This window comes from Neolamprologus brichardi, chromosome 1, assembly GCF_056152115.1.
Source record: "Neolamprologus brichardi isolate AB-2024 chromosome 1, ASM5615211v1, whole genome shotgun sequence".
Taxonomy (NCBI): Eukaryota; Metazoa; Chordata; class Actinopteri; order Cichliformes; family Cichlidae; genus Neolamprologus; species Neolamprologus brichardi.
The window spans coordinates 17,674,820-17,696,917 of record NC_142104.1 but is presented as its reverse complement, the minus strand read 5'-3'; the positions used below and the strand labels follow the sequence as shown (position 1 = coordinate 17,696,917).

Genomic DNA, 22,098 nt, shown 5'->3' with positions numbered 1-22,098 from the left:
GTAGCGGTGCAGCAGTGCAAAGTTTTTTTGGGCTTTTTTGTTTTGTTTTTGTCTTTTCTTTTCTTTTTTTCCTGCACAAGATCACCTGCCATCTTATCACCTGCAGAACTGAACCCCATTGTTTAGCCAGAATCCTCTCCTGTGAGGTACTTTTATGGTTGTTCTTAAATTAGATTGATTGACTGGCTTCAGTATTCTTAAGATTAACTGGGGTAAAGAAACAAATAATCCTCACAATTAACTAGAAAAGCCCCAGTTCTAACAAAAGTAGAAGCTGATACAGTAGCTTTGACCAAAATCCAACATTAGGAGGGTCACCACCTCAAACTCTTTAAGTCTTCTCTGAAATGTTTCACTTCTTTGGGTTTATGGTAAATAGACTCAGACAATTACACTTTGATAGATGCATCTGGGGCTCAGTATCATGTTCTAAGATACTTTGGCATGCATACTAGAGCAGGATGGGATTGAACCACCAATATTCTGACCCTGTTAGGCCACAGCCGCTGCAGGATGAGCTCATCGTTCCTTCAGGCTGGTCAGCATATGGCATATAGAGGTGTCGGCTTGTTCACAAGAATTGAAACTCCTCCAACAGCGTTGGCCAGAATTTAATCAAAGCTGCACACAATTATCACCTAATGGGTCGTCACCAATTTTTTTTTTTATTTTTTTATTTTTTTATTTAACCTGTTTCTCTGTGGGGGATGGTGAGACGGATGAGCTAATAATTCACTGCCGCTTTGTGTTTCCTTCAACGTGTGGCACCTGGACATTACAATCAGTTATTTTATTTGTTCGTTTATTTTTTAAACACTTTAAAAAGATTATTGACAGAAATGCAAATAATTAATAAGATTCAGAGGCTGGAATGTAGAATCTGCTCTAGAACTGTATTGAACCTGTAGTATGGCTCTTAGCCTCTCTATTTTGGGGAGATTGTGATTCAGGATTTTGGACAGCTAGAGGAAATGCTTGAGTCTCCTCGTCGACCTACACATTCCTCTCACAAAAATGTATGCTGCCATGGAAACGCTAGTAGCAGTGACCGTTTGGAGCTTTTGGAGAACTTCAAAGAGCAGCGGCTTTGTTACTTATAGCCATATATAACAACATGAAGTAACCTGACCTGTAATCGGAGCAGCAAATTAGTTTGTTATTAAAGTGCCTTGGATTCCCCCACCCCTGTCACTTTTCTTGTGGAAGAACACTAGTTTCATTGCGAGACAAACGTCTGAAAAAAAATAATTGGATTGGACAAACACCTACTCTATATAGCCATCCTGCATTATGTGTGTTTTGTCACTGGCATAGCATATTCTTGCTATCATTTGCCTTATAAAGAAGCTTTAGTTTAACGGATGCCATTAGCCACTGTTAGGTGTTGAAATAAGAGTAACTTTGATCAAATTTACGCTCTCACAGCTGCACTAATTTCATGTAGACACAGAAGAAGAAGAAAATTTGTTTCCTTTCCTCTTTTTATCTGAGTTTTTAGTCACAGGAGTCTGCTTCACACTTGAGGAGGTAGTTCACCCACAAACCAGCTCAAAGACCAAAGAAAATCAATAGAGATAGTGTTTGATTTACGTGATGGGCTCCGTAATCACAGCAGGTAGACATAAAACTAACAGCAGCAAGCAGCACACCACTGCAGGAGATTTACAAATACACATGAACGCTGCATCGAAAACCCATGTGTAAATATGCAAATTAGACACTACAGCGGTAGTGTTCTGTGCCTACACCTTGCTGAGTACATTGTCATTTCATGCTGCGACACTATGGCAAAGAGCTACAGACTACAGTAACAGGTTTCTGCAAGATTGCCGTCAACATCAGCACTTTGCATTGTTCAGTTTTATTGAAAAACTGCACTAATTTAGCATTGCATTCATTCATATGTATGTATATATGTATGTAAAATACACATTTTATTGCATATATTTTTCTTTCTTGTCATGGCCGCAGGGTAGTTTGAGTGCTTATCGTTGGATTCAAGGTGAACCAAAACTAAGCTGTACACTGTACAGGTTAAAAAAACTCGAAACAACAACCAAAAAATAAAAACACCAAAAACATCTCAGTTAACAGACACAAAATTAAAAACTAGTCATTAAAAAAATTCTACTAAAATATTTATAACGCATGTATGTGAGACAGATTCCCAATTCTGCTTTAGTTTTTTGTATTTGATTGTAATGAAAATAAGTCTGTCTAAATCTCCGTATGGGCGACCAAATCTCTCTCAATTTTTAAAAAAAATCAATTTAGCTTTGAGATAATTTTCTGCACCGCAGATGTAGTTGTGATCTTATGATGGCTTAAGTGTTACACCCTCTACAAAATGCCTTGTTTAGATGAGTTGGTGAAATATTGATCAGCCATCTTGTGATAAAACATACATCCTCTTTATTGCATGAGGGTGTAATCATCGATAACCTTGCACCTGCCCATTACCAGCCATTTCATTTTGTACAAATTCACTCTTCCAGATGCAGCTTCGTACCTTATGCGGATGATTCTGTATCTGTAAAGGCTAAATGACACGCACATTTTCAGTTAACCTAAGCATGTCAGTAAATTCTCTGGCCCCTGGAGCAATTCTCATTTTCCAGAGTGACACGCAGTGAAACTGAATTAGCATCTTTGACTTACAGTATCGTAAGAATTATGGTGTAAAAGTAGTAATAAATCCATGTTTTGCCATGCTGTCTTTGACGTAGTTGACATTTGCATTTGTGAACGTACATGCAGGTGTGCGAATGCTGGACGGTGAGGTGACTGACATGGTGGAGGCACAGTCTCTCAGTCTGAATCCCCAGCACATTGACGTCTACAGCGCCAGTTGGGGTCCGGAGGACGACGGTAAAACTGTCGACGGACCGGCCAAACTCGCCAAAGAAGCTTTTATGCGTGGAGTTACAGAGGTGTGTGTGTTTGTGTTTGTGTGAAGAAATTATGCAGAAATTATTTACTGCCTGTGTGTCGCTTCCTTTCAGCAGTCAGTAATTGAACTGTTCAAGCATGAGAGGACACAAGCGGGAAGAACAAAGCATTTTTTGACCCCGACAATTACGAATAGAAAGGAATGTCCTCTGAAAGCCACCCAGGAAGAAAACTCCTAGAAAATGAAAAGCGGCAGCACTGGCAGAAATCAAATGTTTGTTTGTGTGTTTATGTCTCCCCCCCCCCCACCCTCCCTCCCTTTTTTGCTAGTTGAAGGGTACTTATTAAACTCTGAGTTCGTCTTTTATCTTTGCATCTTTTTTAGATAATCAGGTTGTGCTTTCTTTAAGTGTGAATTCATTGCTTATTTCCCACCTTCCCAAGGTTGTTTTTAAGAATTCCAATTAAATTCCATTAAGTTAGCGGAGCTTTAAATTGCTTAATGACAAGCATTTATAATCAAAAGCTTCCAAACACATGCTTATCTATATGCACATACACGTAGAGGGTTTGCAGAAAAGTAATTTCAGAAACTTTTCTGCCAACATCTAACGACGCGATCTGAATACTAAGCGACCATGCATACCGTCATGTCATCAGCCCTGTTGTTGACTTGTTTTAATGCATGTGACACACTGGGTGTGTGTCAGATATGTGAAATGAACAAGTTAACAGATTAGTAAGTATACAGATCACACCCCGACCTCTCACATCTGCACGCCATGAATAAACACATCCATCCCGCTAACACCGAGTCTTGTTATGGAGCAGTAGGATTCAAAGCATGTGCCATAAAGCTTGATTGGAACCGCTGACACTGACTACTAAGATAATTGCCACAGTGACAGCACTGTCAGATGGTGGTGTGGGTGGTGCATGGCTGGAAGTGATCAATGCAGAGAGAGAGAGAGAGACAGTGCCACTCAATACAATAAAGCCGCTCTTAGATGAAAATTATTGCACTTCAAAGGCTGAGAGGTTGGATGATTTATTACAATGAGCTGTTGTCGTATACTGCCTTTCCATATTGAATTGCTGTCATGCGATATTTGGCTCTTTGTAATTTAGTGAGTGACCACCCAGGCCTGTACGTTGGATTTTAATGGGACTCTTTTTGAAGCGAGCTCTGAAGTGAACTTGCCCCACTATAATTGGGCTTCCTATTAAAGATTGAATGAGATTTTGTTCTTCTGTGGATACTGTTAGTCTTTGGCACACATGGATGAAAGAACATGTGGTTGTCTTTTATTTTCCTGTTTGTTTAAATCTATGTTGTGTGTTCTCCAGGGACGCGGTGGTTTAGGCTCCATCTTTGTGTGGGCTTCTGGTAATGGAGGACGGGAGAAGGACAGCTGCAATTGTGACGGCTACACCAACAGCATCTACACGCTGTCCATCAGCAGCTCCACACAGAACGGCAATGTCCCCTGGTACAGCGAGGCTTGCTCTTCCACCCTTGCCACCACCTACAGCTCGGGAAATCTAAACGAGAAGCAGATAGTGAGTTGACTCTTTCCAGATTTTGCCGCCTGCTGCAAAGGTTGCACAAAAAGTACTAACGCACACTGCAAAAATACAGCTCACTACCACCTAAAACATCTGGAACAGTTTAAAGTCTGAGAAGCAGGAAGCCTGGAGAACTTAATAAATTGATGATTTTAATGGTTGGAGATAAATTTTAATCTCATTGCGATTAATTCTGCACACAGTACATTAAGCTTTTTCAGCATTTTCATTCTGTACCCTCCATGTGTGAATCACAGCTAGCTTCTTCATTCTTTGCTGCTTTTGTTTCCACTTCTTCACCATTCATTCAGTTTTGGGCCATTAAAATGATTATGAATTGTGACTGGCTGAAACTCCATCTGGCAATCTGTTGCTGCTTAACACTCTAGTCACAAATGCTGTTTCCCTCTTTGTCTCTCACACGTGTACACACACACACACACACACACACACACACACACACACACACACACACACACACACACACACACACACACACACACACACACACACACAGTTTCTTTCTCTTGCATGCACCCTAGCTGACAGACCAACTGGATGGGCAGATTATGACATCTCCGTGACGTGTGGCTGGTTCCTTAATGCTTCAGTGATGCACTCATTTAATAGTGTTGTCATTCATGAAGCCAGGAATAAAGAGCTAGAGTAGGTGGGAAGAGAGATCTGGATCTCTGAGGTTATACAGGAATATCTTCACTTGTTTTTTTTCTTTAAATCACATGTATTCCATCTGTCGCTTTCAAATTAAAGTGAGTTATATGTGAACCTAAGGCTCCTGAATGCATAATGACCATTAAAGTCATTCTTGCAGTGCATTTATTATTCCCTCAGTCTGTTAAAAGATCAGTTTCTGTATGCTCTGCACTGGTCAGCAGTTTCTGATCCAAGCTGCTTTTGTATCAGCTTCATTCAGTAGCACTGATTGATTTCACCTCCAGAATTATACAATGGGTGACTTGGGGTCTTATCACCAGGCAGTGTTTTGTAACCTTTATCTTCCAGCAGATGTTTTTTTTTTTTCCTGAGGACAAATACACCACAATTCTTTGTATTCATGTAGCTGCAGAAAATTCTCACCTGGGAGCTGCCCAGTACAACTACAGCAGAGTGCTGGGGGTCATTGAAACGATCTCTGCTAGAGCAGTCCAGTAAAAACAAGACTTGTTCAAAAGAAGCAAAACATAAGCTTATATGGTTTCTCTGGTTTTATTTTTCTGCTCTACCCATTAGATGATTTCTCTCTCCCTAGCAAATACATGAGATAATAAGTGAAGAAGTGATGGAGTGTCACAGTTTGCCGAGGCAAACTGCGTGGAGTGTGAAGAGTGGACCCAGGTGCAGACATTCTAAAACTCAAACTTAACTGATGAGCTGTTTATTAAGGCAGACAGAACAGTACAAAATAAAAGGGCAAAAACAATGCAAACTAAGCAATAACCTAAACTGGGTAAACTAGAAAGGAAGCACGAACTATGAAAAACCCTGGCAGAAAAACAAACAAAGAGATCTAGATCTAGATCTAGATCTCTAGATATATGAAAACCTGAACGCAGGACTTGACATGGGAACAACACAGACGATCCGACGAAGACTGAATGAGAACGCACAGACTAAATACACACAGGAGGCTAATGAGAGAAGTGGGAACACATGGGGGACAGCTGACACACATGAACATAATGATGTCACAGTGGAAGAGTAAAACTAAACACGATGAACACAGGAACACAAGATCTCTTCAAAATAAAACAGGAAACATGAGAGGCAGACATGACAACATAAGACACACAGACATGAAACACACGAAGGGCAAGGGAGACGTCACAGGGGTTGAAAACACAAGAGGGAGCTAATAAGCAAATGAACATAAGAAACCTAATAAGCTTAAACAAACACTATAAACATCAAAAGAACTAAAACTCAAAACACTGGGTCATAAGACCCAGGATCGTGACATGGAGGATAAAGGTTTTTACTCATTCGAGGGAAGCAAATTCCAATTTATCGGGTTACAAGAAAGTGAAATATCTTGTGAATTTAAAAATAATAATACAGCTGAGATTTGAATACCTTCATTGTCAAGTGATGAGCTACATAGAATTACATGAAGAAAATAGACACTGAGGACGGAGCACAGTTAGAATATTGCATTAGCTGTTTTCCTTCTAGCAGCGCCAAGTGAAATACGAGTTCATGAGAACAAAATGGAAACGTGAGAAAAAGGAGGAGGAATGCTGTGATACTTAAATTCACTGTGTTCATCTTGCTTAGGTGACTACAGACCTCAAATCAAAATGCACGGATTCTCACACAGGCACCTCTGCCTCTGCTCCTCTGGCTGCTGGGATCATCGCTCTTGCCCTTGAGGCCAAGTAAGTGCTTATCGCCATCATTTTTCTGAGTCCGACTAGTTCTTGCTATTCTTTTCAGCTGTACAGCCTTATTCTAGCGTTTAATATCTGCTGGCTTTTGTTTTTAGGGAGGGGAAAATGGCACAAGCTTGTTAGAGATTGCAACAGTTTCTTTCCAAACTCAGATATTGAAGTTTTCAGAATGCCAGAGTAGTTTGTAGAAATGCTCCACTGTTATCTCTTTCTAATGTTTCCCAACAGCAAACTCAATTTAAAAAAAACAACAACAAAAAACCCTGCATTTTTTCCAAAAAGTAAAATATTTACTTTTCCAGGCCCAGTTTTTAAACATTTTTTTTTTTTTTTTTTTTTTAATTCTTCTATTAAATTAAGCTTTTACTGCTGGTGCTGAATGTTTATACATTAGTTCTGCGTGATTATCCCATTTTATGAATTACTTTTTAACCCCTCTGCCACAGATTTCAACTGTGCACTTACAAACAACACCATTTGGATGTGAGCGCTAATCATTCTTATCTAGTCACGCAGCACTAATGGAGAGACAAACACGGACGTCAGAAGAGCGCCGAAAACGAGTAATTAGTCTTGTGGCAAAACAGAGTGAGGTGATGGAAAAAGACTGCAATTAGGAATGAATTTGATGACAAAGTGAGTCAGCAAAGTTATTATCTAAAAAGCCTCATTTTCTCCAAATCCACAATAAGACTAAAAAGCCTGTACGCATTTAATCACAACAGAGAGGCCAGTTGTGACTTCATGTAAGCCCTTTTTGCGTTTGGTAAATACCAACTTGCTTGCCTGCATAAAGATTAATGATGCTTTGGAAAATGTCTCGCAAAGGGCAGAAGAGGACTTGAAATACGTGTCGACTTAAGATTTTATGCAAGCCAAGAAAGAATGTGACTGCTAAATCGCTGTATTCTGAATTCAATCACCTGTCCATCAGCAGCTTAAGACTATAGGATGATGTAGTTTCAGTGGCTCAACTTGAATTTTAAGCCAAACTTACCATATATGTCGCTGTTTGTGTGCTGTCTGTCTCTTTCTGTGTGTGTGTCTGCGTGTGCACGTACACGTGTTCCAGTAAAAACCTGACCTGGAGGGACATGCAACATCTGGTTGTACGAACTTCTCAACCTGCCCACCTGCTCACCAATGACTGGAGAACCAATGGAGTCGGGCGCAAAGGTACAGCAGCTCCTTTCAAGTTTTCATCAACCCACTGCAGTTTGCAGATGCCTGCGAGGCTCATTATTAGTGTGCATCACATAAACCAGATTTAACTGGACAGAGGTTGAAATGCACACCAGCTGGGAGAGCCAGGATACCGGCTAACATTTCCTCTTGCTTTCTACAGTCAGCCACTCGTACGGATATGGTCTACTTGATGCCGGTGGTATCGTGTCCATGGCAAAAACGTGGACCAATGTGGGACCACAACGAAAATGCGTCATCACCATGGTCAGCGAGCCAAGGTTAGTACACCGGAGGCTCATTAATACCGCAGCTCGGTTTATCTCAGCACCCTGATCACAAGAAACTGTTAAGGTGACGCAAAGAGGGGAAACACACTGCAACAGACACACAAACACGTGTACATAAACACAACAGAAGCAAATTTATAGATATGTTTGCATTTAAGAACACAGTGTGTCCCGGCTCGGTTCACGTGTCTCCTGGAATCATTACCATTGTAGTCTGGGATACTTGCAGCACATTTTTTTGCTTATGTTGTATCTTCAGGTTTTTGATTGAATTGTGTTTTCTTAATTTGGTTGTTTTGTTTATTCGCATGTGTTTTCGTGAGACGCACTGTGTTGGTCTCCCATGGCCACTGTGGTCTGCACACGTTACAGCTGTCAATTTTCTAAAAACAACTTATTTGTTTAAATTGCTTTGACTAAAACCCACACAGCCTAGTTATTAAACTAAGTCATATGTGTCTCTGGAGGAAATTATCTCATTGGATTAGAGCAAATTGATGCTTCAGTGTTTTTGGAGCTTGACCCATATTATGGACCAAAAAACCCCCCAGCCCCAGTTATACTAATTACTAAATATTCTAATTATTTGTAATCATCTATGCAATTATGAACACTATTTTAATAGATAAAGTTTGAAGAGGTGAATGTTAAACGCAAAGAAAAAGAGGGGTAGAGCAATAACAGCAGTGAATGCTACATTAAAAGAGAATGCGCCAAATATCCATCAAAGACAGCTTGTTTATTTCTAGCCGCTTTGTTCTTTGACTTCAAACATTCGTTAAATACAATGATAAGAAGCCTACATTTTTCAGAAATGGTAAGTTAAAAGAGTAATGAAAACAGAAATCAACATTAAATTGGTAACTCATAACAAAACAAAGGTTTTGGAGATGCTTGTGACTTGAGACTGAGCTGTCAAGCTTTGGCGCAGCGACACATCGTGTCTTCATCATGTTGGCTTTGGGCGCCTGTTGAAATGCCTGTCATTTTGTGTGCGCGAGACTCAAACTTGAGACAAAACACTTAAAAGAAAGATAATAGTTTGTCAATTCATGTGTACCTCTCGCTGTTGAGACTATATATTTCTTCCTAGCCATTTTTTTCCTCCTCCTGCTGGTGTCTCAGTCTAAATCCAGTCCGACATCGCCTCTTCATTATGCGCTGCCTGTCACTTCCCTTGCTGGCTTTGAGGTTCCTCTCTTTTACTGGAGCTATGAGACGCTCAGAGCAGATGGTTTGAGCGTCTGGGAACAGCAGTCAAGGCAGGTTATTTAATTTACATTTTAGGTGTTTAGCTGACGTATTTATCAAGACTGTCTTGTAATAAGTGAGCAGGCAGGGTTTCAGTATCTTTCTCACTGTCAGTTACTTTCACTCATTACCTCTGACAGAGTCATGACCGCATGCTTACTGAGCCCATATTATGCTCATTTACCAGCTCATAATTTTATTTTGTGTTCTGCTAGCATACATTTACATGCTTTTATATTCAGTAACACATCAGTTTCCTGATACGGCGTATATTACACCAGAATACACTCAACAGACGCTCCATTTGAACCCTTTATCACCCGAGTATCAAACAGGCCGCTTGGACAGATTTTGTCATTTTGGCTGTAAAATTACAAAATAATTCTCATCTTTCAGAACTCATTTGAATTTTCTCTGTAACCCAAAATGGTTGTGGAGTTACAGTAATGTGAGGCACACATAGTTAAATCTGGGTGAGGCAGATTTTTCTGTCTGTGCAGACAGCTGTCCCGTGTGATTGCTTTGTGCTATCATGATGCAGTGAATATCTCTGTGTCTTTGTCTGAAACTGTTTGAATTTTGTCTATCGTCTAAACTGTAACGGTGTCACAGTCATTTAAAGAGGGCTTGTAAAAATGGGTTTGTGGGTTTTTTGTTTTAATTTTTTAAAAAAGGCTCCAATCTAACTAAGCTTAAATTGCTCTGATTGGTCAACTGGGTGAACAAATGGGACTGAGTGGTTATATCCATTAACTCCTGTCCTGTGAGTTTGTTGTTTTAGGATTATAGCTAGTAAGTATAAACAAGAGTTTAGCTGTATGAATTCGAACTGTAAGAAGACCTGGCTCAAGGAGAGACTCCCGCATTAGGCAAAACATGATGTTTTAACATTTTTAGGAATAACCTGAGTTACTAGTTCACATGTGTACTGTCAGGGAAACACTGGCTTTAAAAAAGCCAGCATGGTGAATATGATACCATGAAAACACAGTAACTCGCACCTCGTCCTTGTTTCAAATCCGTTCAATTTCTGATTGGCCATTTAAACATTTCAGCATAGTTCATCAAGGCAAAGTTATAGCTCTGCAGTGCTCAAACTCATTCTTGGGGACTTTTCTATCAAAATAACACTCCTCTGCCTTGTCCTGAGCTCCATAGATACCACGACTGAGATATTTTAGAGTTGGAGTTACTTAAAAGACTTGACTGATGTAGATTCCTGAAGGAAAACCAGCCAGTGGTTCAGAAGCAATGTTCTCTCTTTGGAAGGGCTGTGTAGCTATGCAGGCCTTTTACATGCACAAAAAAGCTGGAACACATTTGTCATTTTATGATGATATTATTATTATATTATTAAGTCCAACAATACTGCACAATTATTATATTTAAAGACCAAAGTGAATTATTATAACCATAATTACAGTAACATTAGGCCATTTACTTTTGTAGCCGTGAGATGGGGAATTAGGTTTGAGTGACACGAGCAGACAGAAAAGCTCCTGTATGCCTGACTGAACGAGGCAGGCTTTGTTGCAAATGTGTGTCAATGTACTGTAAGAACACTGAATGTGATCAATGTGTGCCCATTTCCTTCGCACAAAAGTTGATGCAAATTACTACCAGGTCTGCAAAATCTTTCGCAAATAAAAACTGTATGGCTTCAGTTAAAAGCTCTCGCATAGTTTTTAAAAAGCGATTTATAATTTGGAAACATCCCTTTTTGTTTTTCCTAGATTTTGCCAAACGCATGGGAATGCTTCACGTTTGGCTTACACATGTGGTGTTTGTTCAAAAGCTTTATGCACAACGAATTGAAATGAACACGTCTGTGCTGGAGGGATAGTTTTGATTATGCACATGTTGATTGGTTGATTTTTAGGTCTTTTTGCGTAACCCACTTTACGCACTTAAAAAGACAGCCAATTAAATTGGAAACAAAATGTTTCCAAAGGTGGTTTAATGCTACAGACAGACTTGGGGTAAGTGGTTGAAAGCATGGCGTGGCCAAATAATTGCAACCATGTGCAATAAATGTGCAGTCTCAATGCCTTTAGCTGCTTAGATCACGTCTTTGACCACTCAGTCAGTTGCCACCTGTAAAGCAATCTTGATGCATCAAAACGATGATAAAACTGCAATAAGATTGTGTCGGTCTTCTATCAGTTGGCAGTTGAAAGGAGACAAACTGGAACTTGCATGGAGTCTGTTTGTGATTTGCTGTGATAAATTAGTGAGATTGCAAATCTGCTTTTGTCTGCATACACAGAAATTCACATTAACTACTTGCATTCAGAGTCCAGCCATAACCTTATAGGCTTAAAATAGAACCAACCGTACTTTTCATAACAATATACCCAGAATACAAGCAGCTGACGACCAGATGAGTTGAGTTCCCTGTTCTAAGGAGAGCGCTCTAGGATGAGTTGTGCTCATTGGTGCACATTGAGTTAGATTCATTGACTGACTGTGATGAATTTAATTTGCATTTATAAATTAGACTGCAAATATTTGCAGACCTTTGCCAGCCTGTCTGAAAGTGATTGCAGTTGGTCCGAGCTATACTATACGCATGCTGGGCAACCAGCAATCTGTCTCTATGGCTTCCCCATATTTTTTTTTTTCTCCCCTAATCACAAGAACAATATTATCCTATTTTTACTTTAGTGTGGCTGAGCAATATAAGGAGAGGAAAAGAAAAATGACCCGAAATCAGCTGGCATGTTGAAGAAAAACCAACGTGCAAAAAAGTAAGGATTTATGTAACAGTTATTATGACAAATTGGAATCCGACAACATATGAAGTAAGAAAAAATAGATTTTTATTTTACTAGCTCTTGATATAAAGGGAAAGGGAGAGTAAGGTGTAGCTTCTCATTTACTTGTTGAGCTTTCACACTAAATGGCAGATTGATGGTTAGGTTTGCAGCTTTTTATTCTTCTTTCTTCTTCTTTTTTTTTTTTTTTAATTATTTATTTTTGTCTGAGTGTGCTTGTAAAAGCAGATTCTATGTTTCCAGTACTGCCACAAATTTAGCTGCTTCCAGACCCTAAATCACAGTCGCTTGTGCTGCAGCAGTCAACTGCCAATGATAAATCAACCTCAACAGCTCTCGGTATAAATTTCCATTTCTCTAAGATTTTCTGTCCCCACCTCGAGAAACCATGAAATACGTTTTGCAAGCATGCTTAAATGCTGCGTGGCTGTCAATTTGCATTATAATATTATCATGGGCAGTCACTATATGACTCATTGGCATCTGAATAGTGCAGAAAATTAACCTTTTACATGACTTTTCCCATGTGAGGCTGCTTTAAAGGTCAAAGGTGTTTACTGTATGCTGCCCTTTCATCGCTTCCTGAAAAATGTGACTTATCCTAAACCTGAAGGGACTCCGTCTGGATGCAGTTTAATGACCATCTTGTCTATAATTTGGCACATCTGTGCCACTAAAACCCTGCACCTTCCTCCTCCTCTAAACTGTTGTGGATGCGTATAATCTCCTAAGCGGATTTTAGTGGGGGGGAGGAAAAAAGAGGTGTGTTTACTTTCACAGAGGATAGGGGTGCTACAGGTCGAGACACTAATCCTGTTCAAGGCTTGAAACGAATCACCTTTTGTTGGCTTTCAGTGTCCAAGAGCAAAATGTGGTACACTTAGTAATAAGCCACTAATAATTCCACTGACACACAATCCGTAAGTAATGTCCATCACTGACTTAATGTGTCGGTTAACAGGAACATTGGCAGCCATTTATATATTAACAAGAGTGTGGACGGCTGCATGGGGACAGACAGTCATGTGACCTCATTAGAGCACGTCCAGGCCCGGCTCACTCTGTCCTACAACCGGAGGGGAAACCTGGCAATCCACCTCATTAGTCCTGCTGGCACACGCTCCACACTGCTCCACCCCAGGTAAAAAAATGCACAACTACACAAACATGGTGATCTACAGTGCGTGCTGGTAATCATAAAATACTTCCTTACGCTCCCGCTTGTTTTCCTGCAGGCCTCATGACTACTCATCAGAGGGGTTTAATGACTGGGCTTTCATGACCACCCACTCTTGGGATGAGGACCCTACTGGGGCGTGGATGCTTGAAATTGAGAATGTGGCAGGTGCCAGTGACTATGGTAAAGCAGTTTTGTTATTACATATAGATAATATACACCAGTTACCCACATCGTTACAACCACCTGGTAAATAATCCTCCTCCTTGTGCCATCCAACTGCTCAGACTCATCGGGGCATGGACAGGGCACTTCTGGGGCCTTCCTGTTGTGTCTGGCTTCACAGTGACGGTCCTGTAGGTTGCAGTTTAGTCCCATCATGAACTGATTTTATTACTTCTAAATTTTAAAATTGCTTAATTAAAGCTGAGGTCCAAGATTGTTGGAAGCCAAGTCAACACCTTGTGCTCTTTGACATTTTCCAAGCTCTTCCTGGGCTTTTAAATTTTATCAGTAGGGCACATTGTCGTCCTCCCCCTTACATGCTGTTGGGGATGGTGCTCAAAAGGTTGAGTAAACTTGGTATGCAGCAATCATGGGTGTGTGATATGTGCCAAAGTAACATCCAGCAGAGCATGATCTGATATCGTCGTGGTGTTGTTCCCAGATCATCATACTAAATGTTGTTCCAGGATCAACATTGCAAGTGACCAATCAGAATGTTGTGATGTCATACTTTTGCGACTTTGGGAAAAAACGCCGTAAAACAAAAAACTGTACTTAAGCTGCGAGAAACCGCCTCTGTCCGCCGATCAACGGACCCTGACCCTAACCGTTTAATAAACGGTAAGCAGAATTGATATTGTCCTTGCAACATTGGAATTTCATAAATGCACGAATGGCTTGGCGCGCAAAAGAATAACGTCACAACAATGTGATTGGTCACTTGCAATGTTGAACCTGGAACAACATTTTCATGATGATCTGGGAACAACACCAACACGACGATATCAGATCATCCTCCAGCAGAACATTATATTGTATCAAGATAATTGCTTCTCCTGGTTTAAATGTTGCGGCTGATCATTGTGCAATGATTGATTGCTTCCAGGCTTTATCTAATTTAGTATCAGTTTATCTTCCCTCTTTATCTGGAAAATGCTGATCGAAGATCCTCAGAGTCCACATTGAATGTTTTCAACAGTCTTAAACCTAAACGAGGTCACCACTAGGTCACCAGAATGACCCTGAATGACATTACTTGAGTGTTATTTAATGTAACCTTTAATCTGTTGGGCCTACAGTTCAGCTCAAGGGTTGAAGGGCTAGTGCCAAGAGATTAGAGATCAAGTGGCTTCTGTGTCCAAAGTGTTGTTGCTATTTTTATACTAGTCGACTGTATGGCTGTGCAGACTTTTTTCCTTATTGCAGGAAGGATGACAAATTCTTCAGTGTTTATGGTTGGCCGTGGATCATCACACAAAGCAGGTCCATCCACAGCACCATATTCAGCCAAAATACTTTAGAAAAAAAGATCTAGATTCAACTCTCACGCCTCCCTCCTCAGTAAGGAGTGATTTACTAAAGTGGAACCTCTCATGAGGCCCCACACTTCAATGATTTTTGAGAGATGTGCTCTTTACAACTTGTTAGGCACAGAGTGAAATCATGCTGTCTTTAAATTTGCAGCCCATATCAAGGAGTCATTTTCTGTCACTTTATGCAGAAAATCCAAGAGTCTAATAGGAGATGAGGGTACATTTACAAAAACCACCCAAGGGAGTGCTGGAGCCTTGCTGGGCTTGACAGGCCTACTTTTTTCACCCCCCCACAGTTAATTTTAGTTTTTCATCTGTCTCTCCGCCCAGGCACTCTGACCCAGTTCATCCTGGTGCTGTATGGCACCGGCTCAACAACTTCCAGCTCCTCTGAAAAGTCTCAGCCTGGCAATGACAGCTGCAAGACGTTGGATCTGAGGCAGATATGCATTGGTAAGACTGTTGTCTCTGCTTTGCTCCTCACAGGTCCTTTCAGCCACAGTAGAGGAGAAGTGTAGTGTTATGTTAAGGTGTTACACTTGAAGTAGCCCGTTCATGTGATCTCGGCTGCATCCATTTGCCTTTTGTCTGTATTTCTATGCAAACTTGTCTATGCACAACTCCATTGTGTAGCCTTATTATTTGCATAAAATTTAATATAAGAGCTGGTTTCTGCTCAGACTTGTTTACTCCACGTCTCTTTTTAATAACCTCATTTAAAATAAAGGTAATCCTTCTGCTGTGTTCTGCCGAGTCCAACTAGTGCTATAGGCAAGGTCTAAACATGCCACTGAGCACCAAGGCAGTGTGAAGTACGTTTCCTGAAACAGTGCCAGTCTGACCCCTACAGGCTTTCAGTGATACTTGCATGCTTATAAACAGGGTGAGTGCGATGTAGTTATCATGTATGTGATTATCATGTGTTGTCATATCCATGTGTCATATGGCACTGGGTGTGCTATGTCTCAGGGCTCAAAACTATAATTCTGTTTTTGAACAAGCAGACAAGATACAGCAGGAAGCAAAAATTTCTTCCTTCTGTTGGGTCTCCTGTTTTCAGCTCTATTACCCTCACCGTTGTCTGTTAATTGTCACTACAGGCGATGGTCTGCATCTGAACTTGGTGCCTATGGAAATGTGTCTTGTTTAAGTGTGCTGCACTCAGCATAGACATGTAAAGATTTAGTAAGTGAAAGCAGCTCTAGTAAAAGTGTAAGAACAAAACAAAAAATTGCCTTGAAACAGAGAGGGCAGGCACAGCCTTGTTAGATGTGCTCTCTGTGCTTTCACAGGGCACGAATCCTGGTTCTGTTTTCTGGTTGTGTGACTCATATGAAGAGCTGAAAGGTGCCGATGTTCATTTCTATTTCTCTATGTGTTACAGAGTGCAATGCAGGCTACTACCTCTTTCAGCAGGGCTGTGTGAAAGAATGTCCAGCAGGCTTCTCGGTGGGCTCCCAGCCTCTCAACTACACAGTGGGAAACTTTATGGAACCAGCTTCCGTCCCAGCCTGCCTGCCCTGCCCACAGCCCTGCCTGACCTGCAGCAGCCTCAGCCCTCGGTCCTGTCTGTCCTGCCCCCCGCACAGCTCCCTGGACCCCAACTCTGGCACCTGCCTGCATCTTAACCAGTACATGCGCGAGTCCCCTGATAGCTTCATGGTAGGGCCAGGTAACCAGAGATCGCAGCTAGAGTCAGGCTCCCGGCTCCCCATAACCATTGCTGTGCTCAGCTGCATGGCCATCATCGCCACCTTCGCTGGCATCTTCCTGATGCTGCAGCTGCGCTCCGGCGCGCTCATCAAGTTGCCCTCTCTGGAGGCTGGCGGTGGTCTCGGGGGCACCTTCAGTCTCGGCGGAAATAGGGTGGTGTCGTACCGTGGCATCCCAACAGTGTGGGGGGAGGAAGGGGTAAATACAGACTCGGAAAACGAAGAGTTTGACGTCCAAAATGAGAGGACTGCCTTTATCAAAACACAAAGTGCTCTTTAATGCCTCCTCCACGTCCCTCCCTCTCTCCTGCTTTTAAAATCCTCACACCACCATTTGTCTGATAATTCAGGGCTGTGGTGACTGTCTCCTCTCACAGTCTTTTTCTGGTTTAATCTCCAGTTCATTTTCTTTTTCTGTCCTATCGGATTCTCATCTGAGTTCTGTTTCGGGATCTGGTCGCTCCGCTGTGCTGTGGGAGACCTGATGGGAAGCTGTTGTCTCTCAGAGCTCGGGATGGCCTGAGCTTTGCTCTGTTCACACTTGGGCGCTTTTCTATTAAACTGGCTCTCTCCCTCCCCTTGCCCTCAATCACTAACAGTGTCTGTCTGTGCAGAGTCCATTTTCCCCTCCAGCTCCTTTTTGTTACAGTAAACAAATGATTATTATTTGCTTTCTTCCTCTTTTTTTTCTCCTCCCACTGTGTCGTTTAGTCTCAGTGCAGTAGCCAGATGAGATTGCGTGTATGTGTGTGTCTGTGCATGTATGCGTGTGCATCTCTAAATCATTGTGTGAATGTGAGCGTGTAAATCTAATGAACAGTGAACAGTGCAGAGAAGCTTAAGCGGGTCCTGTCATATTTAGTGCTTTAACTAAAACGTCATGGCCAAAAATTGTATTATGAACCATGAAATCCAATTTGAAAATATTTATTCTCTCTGAAGTGTCATTTAATGACCTCGCTGTCTATAATCTGTTGACAAATACAATGCTCTCAAGTTATTTACATTTTTAAAGTGCATTTTCAAGATCAAACAAATCTAAAGTGTAGCAGTTGATGAGAAAATATCCAGACTTCAATGGTTTATAATCCATCAGCAGTCAGACGTACAAAGCAGACCTTTCAGGATATGCCATCTCTGCAGTGTCTCTCTCTATGACATGACAATTGCAGTATCTACTGAAGATACAATTCTTATTTCATGCAGTCACTTTTAAGCCAGTACAGTTATTGTTCCTGTTATGTGAAAAGGTTTCTCCCAGCTCTGAAAGAACAAACTGTGAGTCATTCAGCGAGCAAAGCCTCCTTCAGCCTTTTGGGATTCCAGCTGAACTTATTCCTGTTTTGGAAGCTATAAATTCTCCTGTGCTCGTAACCTCCCCCAACCATTACATGGAAGGGTATCAAAACAAAAAAGTAAAAGGAAATTATAAGAAAACAAAACACACACGCGCACACACACACAGACACAAACTTGCAGGCTATTCAATCAACCCTGAGGCATAATCCCTGCCAGGGATATTTAATTTCTGTGTCTTAAGTGCTTACATCCTGGGGCTGTGGGAGAAGATGCAAGGCTGCTTAGAGAACCCAAAACAATGTGTGACTTGAGCGCAAAAGCTTCTCAAAGCAGCTGGAAGGTGTTGACTGACTTGTGACTGATTTCTTGACAGAGCTGTAACAATATACCAGCTCTCCTCTCATCACATCAGCACTACAAACACACCGCATATCTTAACGAGTGAAAGTTGCTTTGCGTGTGGGAGAGTGCGAGTGAGTGTTAGTTTATTGCATATGAGGTTCAGGAATGTTTATCTGCCCTCTGAAGTGAAGATTTCCTTCCTCCATCCTTCCAGTCTCTGCTTTCTTCTTCAAATTTCCGATATTGTTTAAAAATCCTGCAGCGAGACTCCACGTCTCATCAGCATCTCTGCACTTACCCTCCAGTCTGCATCTAATCTGAATTTCAGATGATGTCTTTAGTGTACTTGCCAATTAATTATATTCTGAATAATACTGCAGCAAACTATTTATTCTGAGAGATTTTATTCATTCCTTTAGGGAAAATTGCTTTAAGTTTTTTTCTTTTCTTCTTCTTCGTCCCCCTCCTCCTCCTCCTTCTTCTTTCCCTCCCTGGCTGGTCATCATCTGAAATTTGCATCTCATTATTTAATCCAGTGTAGCCATTTTGATTCCAGTGATCTTTTTTTGTTATGTTGAAATTATGATTTTCAAAATCAGTGGAGCTTGCTGAGAGAGGTTGTCATGGTGATGACATGCATTGGCGACTGCAGCTGCTCGTCCTTTTATCTACCTCTCATATCATTCAGCAAGGTTTCGTACGCCGTTTTGAGGAGCTGATAAATGATCATAGAGGTCAGATTATATGTAGGTTAGATATGAAATCGCTTCTGGGAAATGGTAATTTAAATTAAGGACTGTAGGTTTGTGTGTCACATTTATATTTTAGAGGAGAAACAAACAATTGCAATTCAGAAACTGTAAAGCTGCTGTGTAAATTTTACTCCCCTGGAACTCCTATCTGTCCTAAAAATTTATTGCCTTTAGGATCAGCATTCATGTGCAGACACACCTGGGTGTTAAAGCCTCTTACTCAAAGAGGCTGGGTAGGAGAATTCCTCTTACATCTTGTTGGCCAGCATTTAAGTGCTAAATCAACCTGAGATTGCTGGGGGCGTTTGTTTTCTTCATCTTTACCCAGGCATCTCCTCCTGGGGTTTCAGACCTTATTTTATTCTTTTTAAGTTTCTGTCACTGACAATCAATTCCTTTGTTTGTTTGTTTTCTTTTGGGGTGGGAGGGGGGCAAGGTGCAGAAGCACACAAACAAATGGATTTTAACTTTTAATTTAACCGCCTCACTAGAAAGGCCTCCACAGAAAATGTTATTCACTGTATGCAGATCATTTAAATTGCAGATTTAGAAATCAAGTCTTATTTGGAAAAAAGAAATTCTCCAAAGGCAAAAGAATAAAGATTTTGATTACCAATACCTGCCAAAAATACTCTTACAAAGAATGGAGGAAGATTGGTATGCATGCTTTCAAACACAGCGCTCAGCCAGGAAGCGTAATTCATCTCGAATGGCTGGTGCAGGTGTAACACATTTGGCTTACTGTGGCCGCTTCTGGATCAGAAGCCAAACTGAAAATGAGGATTTGGAGAAAATGCCCCCAAAAGGAACAAAGCTAATGTGGCAGACTTGTTCTGCAGGGGTCTGTGGGTTGTACATTAGTGCCTACTGCCATTTAGGCTTTGATTAGTTCCACTTTGAGGAGGGTGCTAATTTAAAAATGTAATAACTCCAGCTTCAGACTTGAGCCACCAAATCTTATTGACTTCCCAGCATGCTGTGAAGTGTATAAACAACAGATAATGGGCTAATGCAGAAACAAAATTGCTTCCATAAACCGTTTTTCTTAAACTCTGGATGCATCTTTTGAAGAGGTATAACATGGGATTCAACCAATGCGTTCCAATTACTGTGGGCTAATTGATTCCTGGTCTAGTCAAGATTATGCGCTGTGCATTTTCCTTTGGACTTGTATTGCTTCCAGGAAGAGTGGTTTTGTTTTTTCTTCTTAAAAATCCAACACTGCTGGGTGTTCAGACAGGTTTCTGTGGCCCCTCAAGTGCGCACACGAAATGATTTATTCATCTTGGCTAATGTTGTATTCACTGCAGCTTGAAAACTTAAAAAGAATTTTAAAAAAAAGTAAAAATAAAAAATACTTTAATCAGATGATCTCAAAGTGCTGCGCAATCGGGTGTTAAACTTGGGAAATCCATGAATGCAGGCAGAATTAAGTAGCTTCTGCTTCCGAAGCGCCGGAGCTGCAGAAAACCATCAGCAGCCAGCTGATTCTTTTAACGGTGAGAATACGATAAAAAAAAACAAAAAAACCCACACACTAAAATAAGACGAGTGCCAGAAAGCAGCTCGTAGCTTAAAAGCTCTACCACTTTACTGGCAGCGCCAACGTGTGGAGCTCTTAAATGTAGAAGGAAAAAAGCACTGCATGTCGCAAAACATCTGCCCTGGTTATAAAGAGAAGACTCCCTCATTGCTGCCATGAAGGCTCGTCTTTACATCGCTGATTTAAGTCATGTGGAGCTCGACGTTGCTCCCGTCCTGCTTTAGGATGTAGTCTAACGTGAGATTAATATGAAGTTGGATGAAGTTAATAGGAGCAATATCTTTGGCATAACCAAAGACAATCATTTTAATGCTGTTTAGTATGAATATGTGTTGCTTTCAGGTTGTCACAGTCCATCGACCCTTCGCTTGTGTTCAGAGTGTTTTTATTGAAACCATTCAGTCACCTCTGCCTTTTTTCTTTTTTCTTTTTGTTGTCGTTTTTGACGATCTGCGACGACACCTTGTATGTTCAGCAGCTGCGGAGGGAGGAGGTAGAATGTATCCCATCGCCATTAACTTAAGGGCTGAATCAGACCTGAGTGCGTCCGTGTGTGCACACGCGTGTTAAAGTAGAAAGGAAACACTTTGTGATGGAGGAGCGGTCAGTGGAGCAGCCTCAGTCAACTCCGTTGACCTCCTCCCGCCTCTTCTTGAGGTTCCTGACCTGTGGCTGCACACAGTACCTTACAGATACGTGTGACCTATGGTAATGTACAAGAATGAATATCCTACATGGGACATAACTCTAAAATAAGGCCTATTTTTGTACTATATGAAAGGTGCAGTGTAATTTTCTTGTAATTTAAGGATTTTTTTTTTTTTGCTCTTGTTTTCTCCTTTTTATTTAATTGATGTCAATTATAGATTCTACTAAAAATAAAGATCTATGCAAATTTGAATGTGTTTTTCTTTTACTTAAATGGTTCTTAAATGATTGAAACTTGATGCTGTTGTTGGTTAATGAATGCGAGAAGCACAGAGATGGTAGACAGTTTAATGGTACATAAAATAGTTTCAAGAAAATATCCTACATTAAAGTATTTTTAAATGAAAGTACTGAAGTATGAGCATTACATGTGGTTAAATGTCGGGGGTAAAAGCATCCTGCAGAAACTTTTATGCTATTTTAGCATCATGGATTTATGATAATAATATGTAAGGCTATTCCTACTGAGCTTGTAACAAGATCTAAATGCCAGGTGTGACGACAAAGTTCAGTGACTCCGCCCACTTATTTATAAATCTAAAAATGGCTGATTTGAAGCTTTGATTACCTCGTAAAGGTCATCTCCTCCTGCGCCGGAAACTGGCAGAGCTGCAAGATCACAGAGGAGGTTCTCGGAGTGATGAGACAAGCCGATGGTTTGTAATGGAGC

General features: G+C 40.9%; 1 protein-coding gene across 3 annotated transcripts in view; it reads left to right on the top strand.

Moving 5' to 3' along the window:
* The window catches only part of furina (furin (paired basic amino acid cleaving enzyme) a), an 83,359-nt gene extending 61,738 nt beyond the window's left edge, over window positions 1–21,621 (top strand). For all 3 annotated transcript variants that reach the window (XM_087838120.1, XM_087838135.1, XM_087838127.1), the window contains exons 8-16: window positions 2,758–2,930; window positions 4,237–4,449; window positions 6,748–6,848; window positions 7,933–8,036; window positions 8,206–8,323; window positions 13,319–13,498; window positions 13,593–13,717; window positions 15,403–15,525; window positions 16,457–21,621. In XM_087838120.1, the coding sequence (XP_087694246.1) occupies window positions 2,758–2,930; window positions 4,237–4,449; window positions 6,748–6,848; window positions 7,933–8,036; window positions 8,206–8,323; window positions 13,319–13,498; window positions 13,593–13,717; window positions 15,403–15,525; window positions 16,457–17,064 (1,745 nt within the window). In that variant the 3' untranslated portion in view covers window positions 17,065–21,621. The remainder of the gene's footprint in view (window positions 1–2,757; window positions 2,931–4,236; window positions 4,450–6,747; window positions 6,849–7,932; window positions 8,037–8,205; window positions 8,324–13,318; window positions 13,499–13,592; window positions 13,718–15,402; window positions 15,526–16,456) is intronic.
* Window positions 21,622–22,098: the final 477 nt, after the last annotated feature.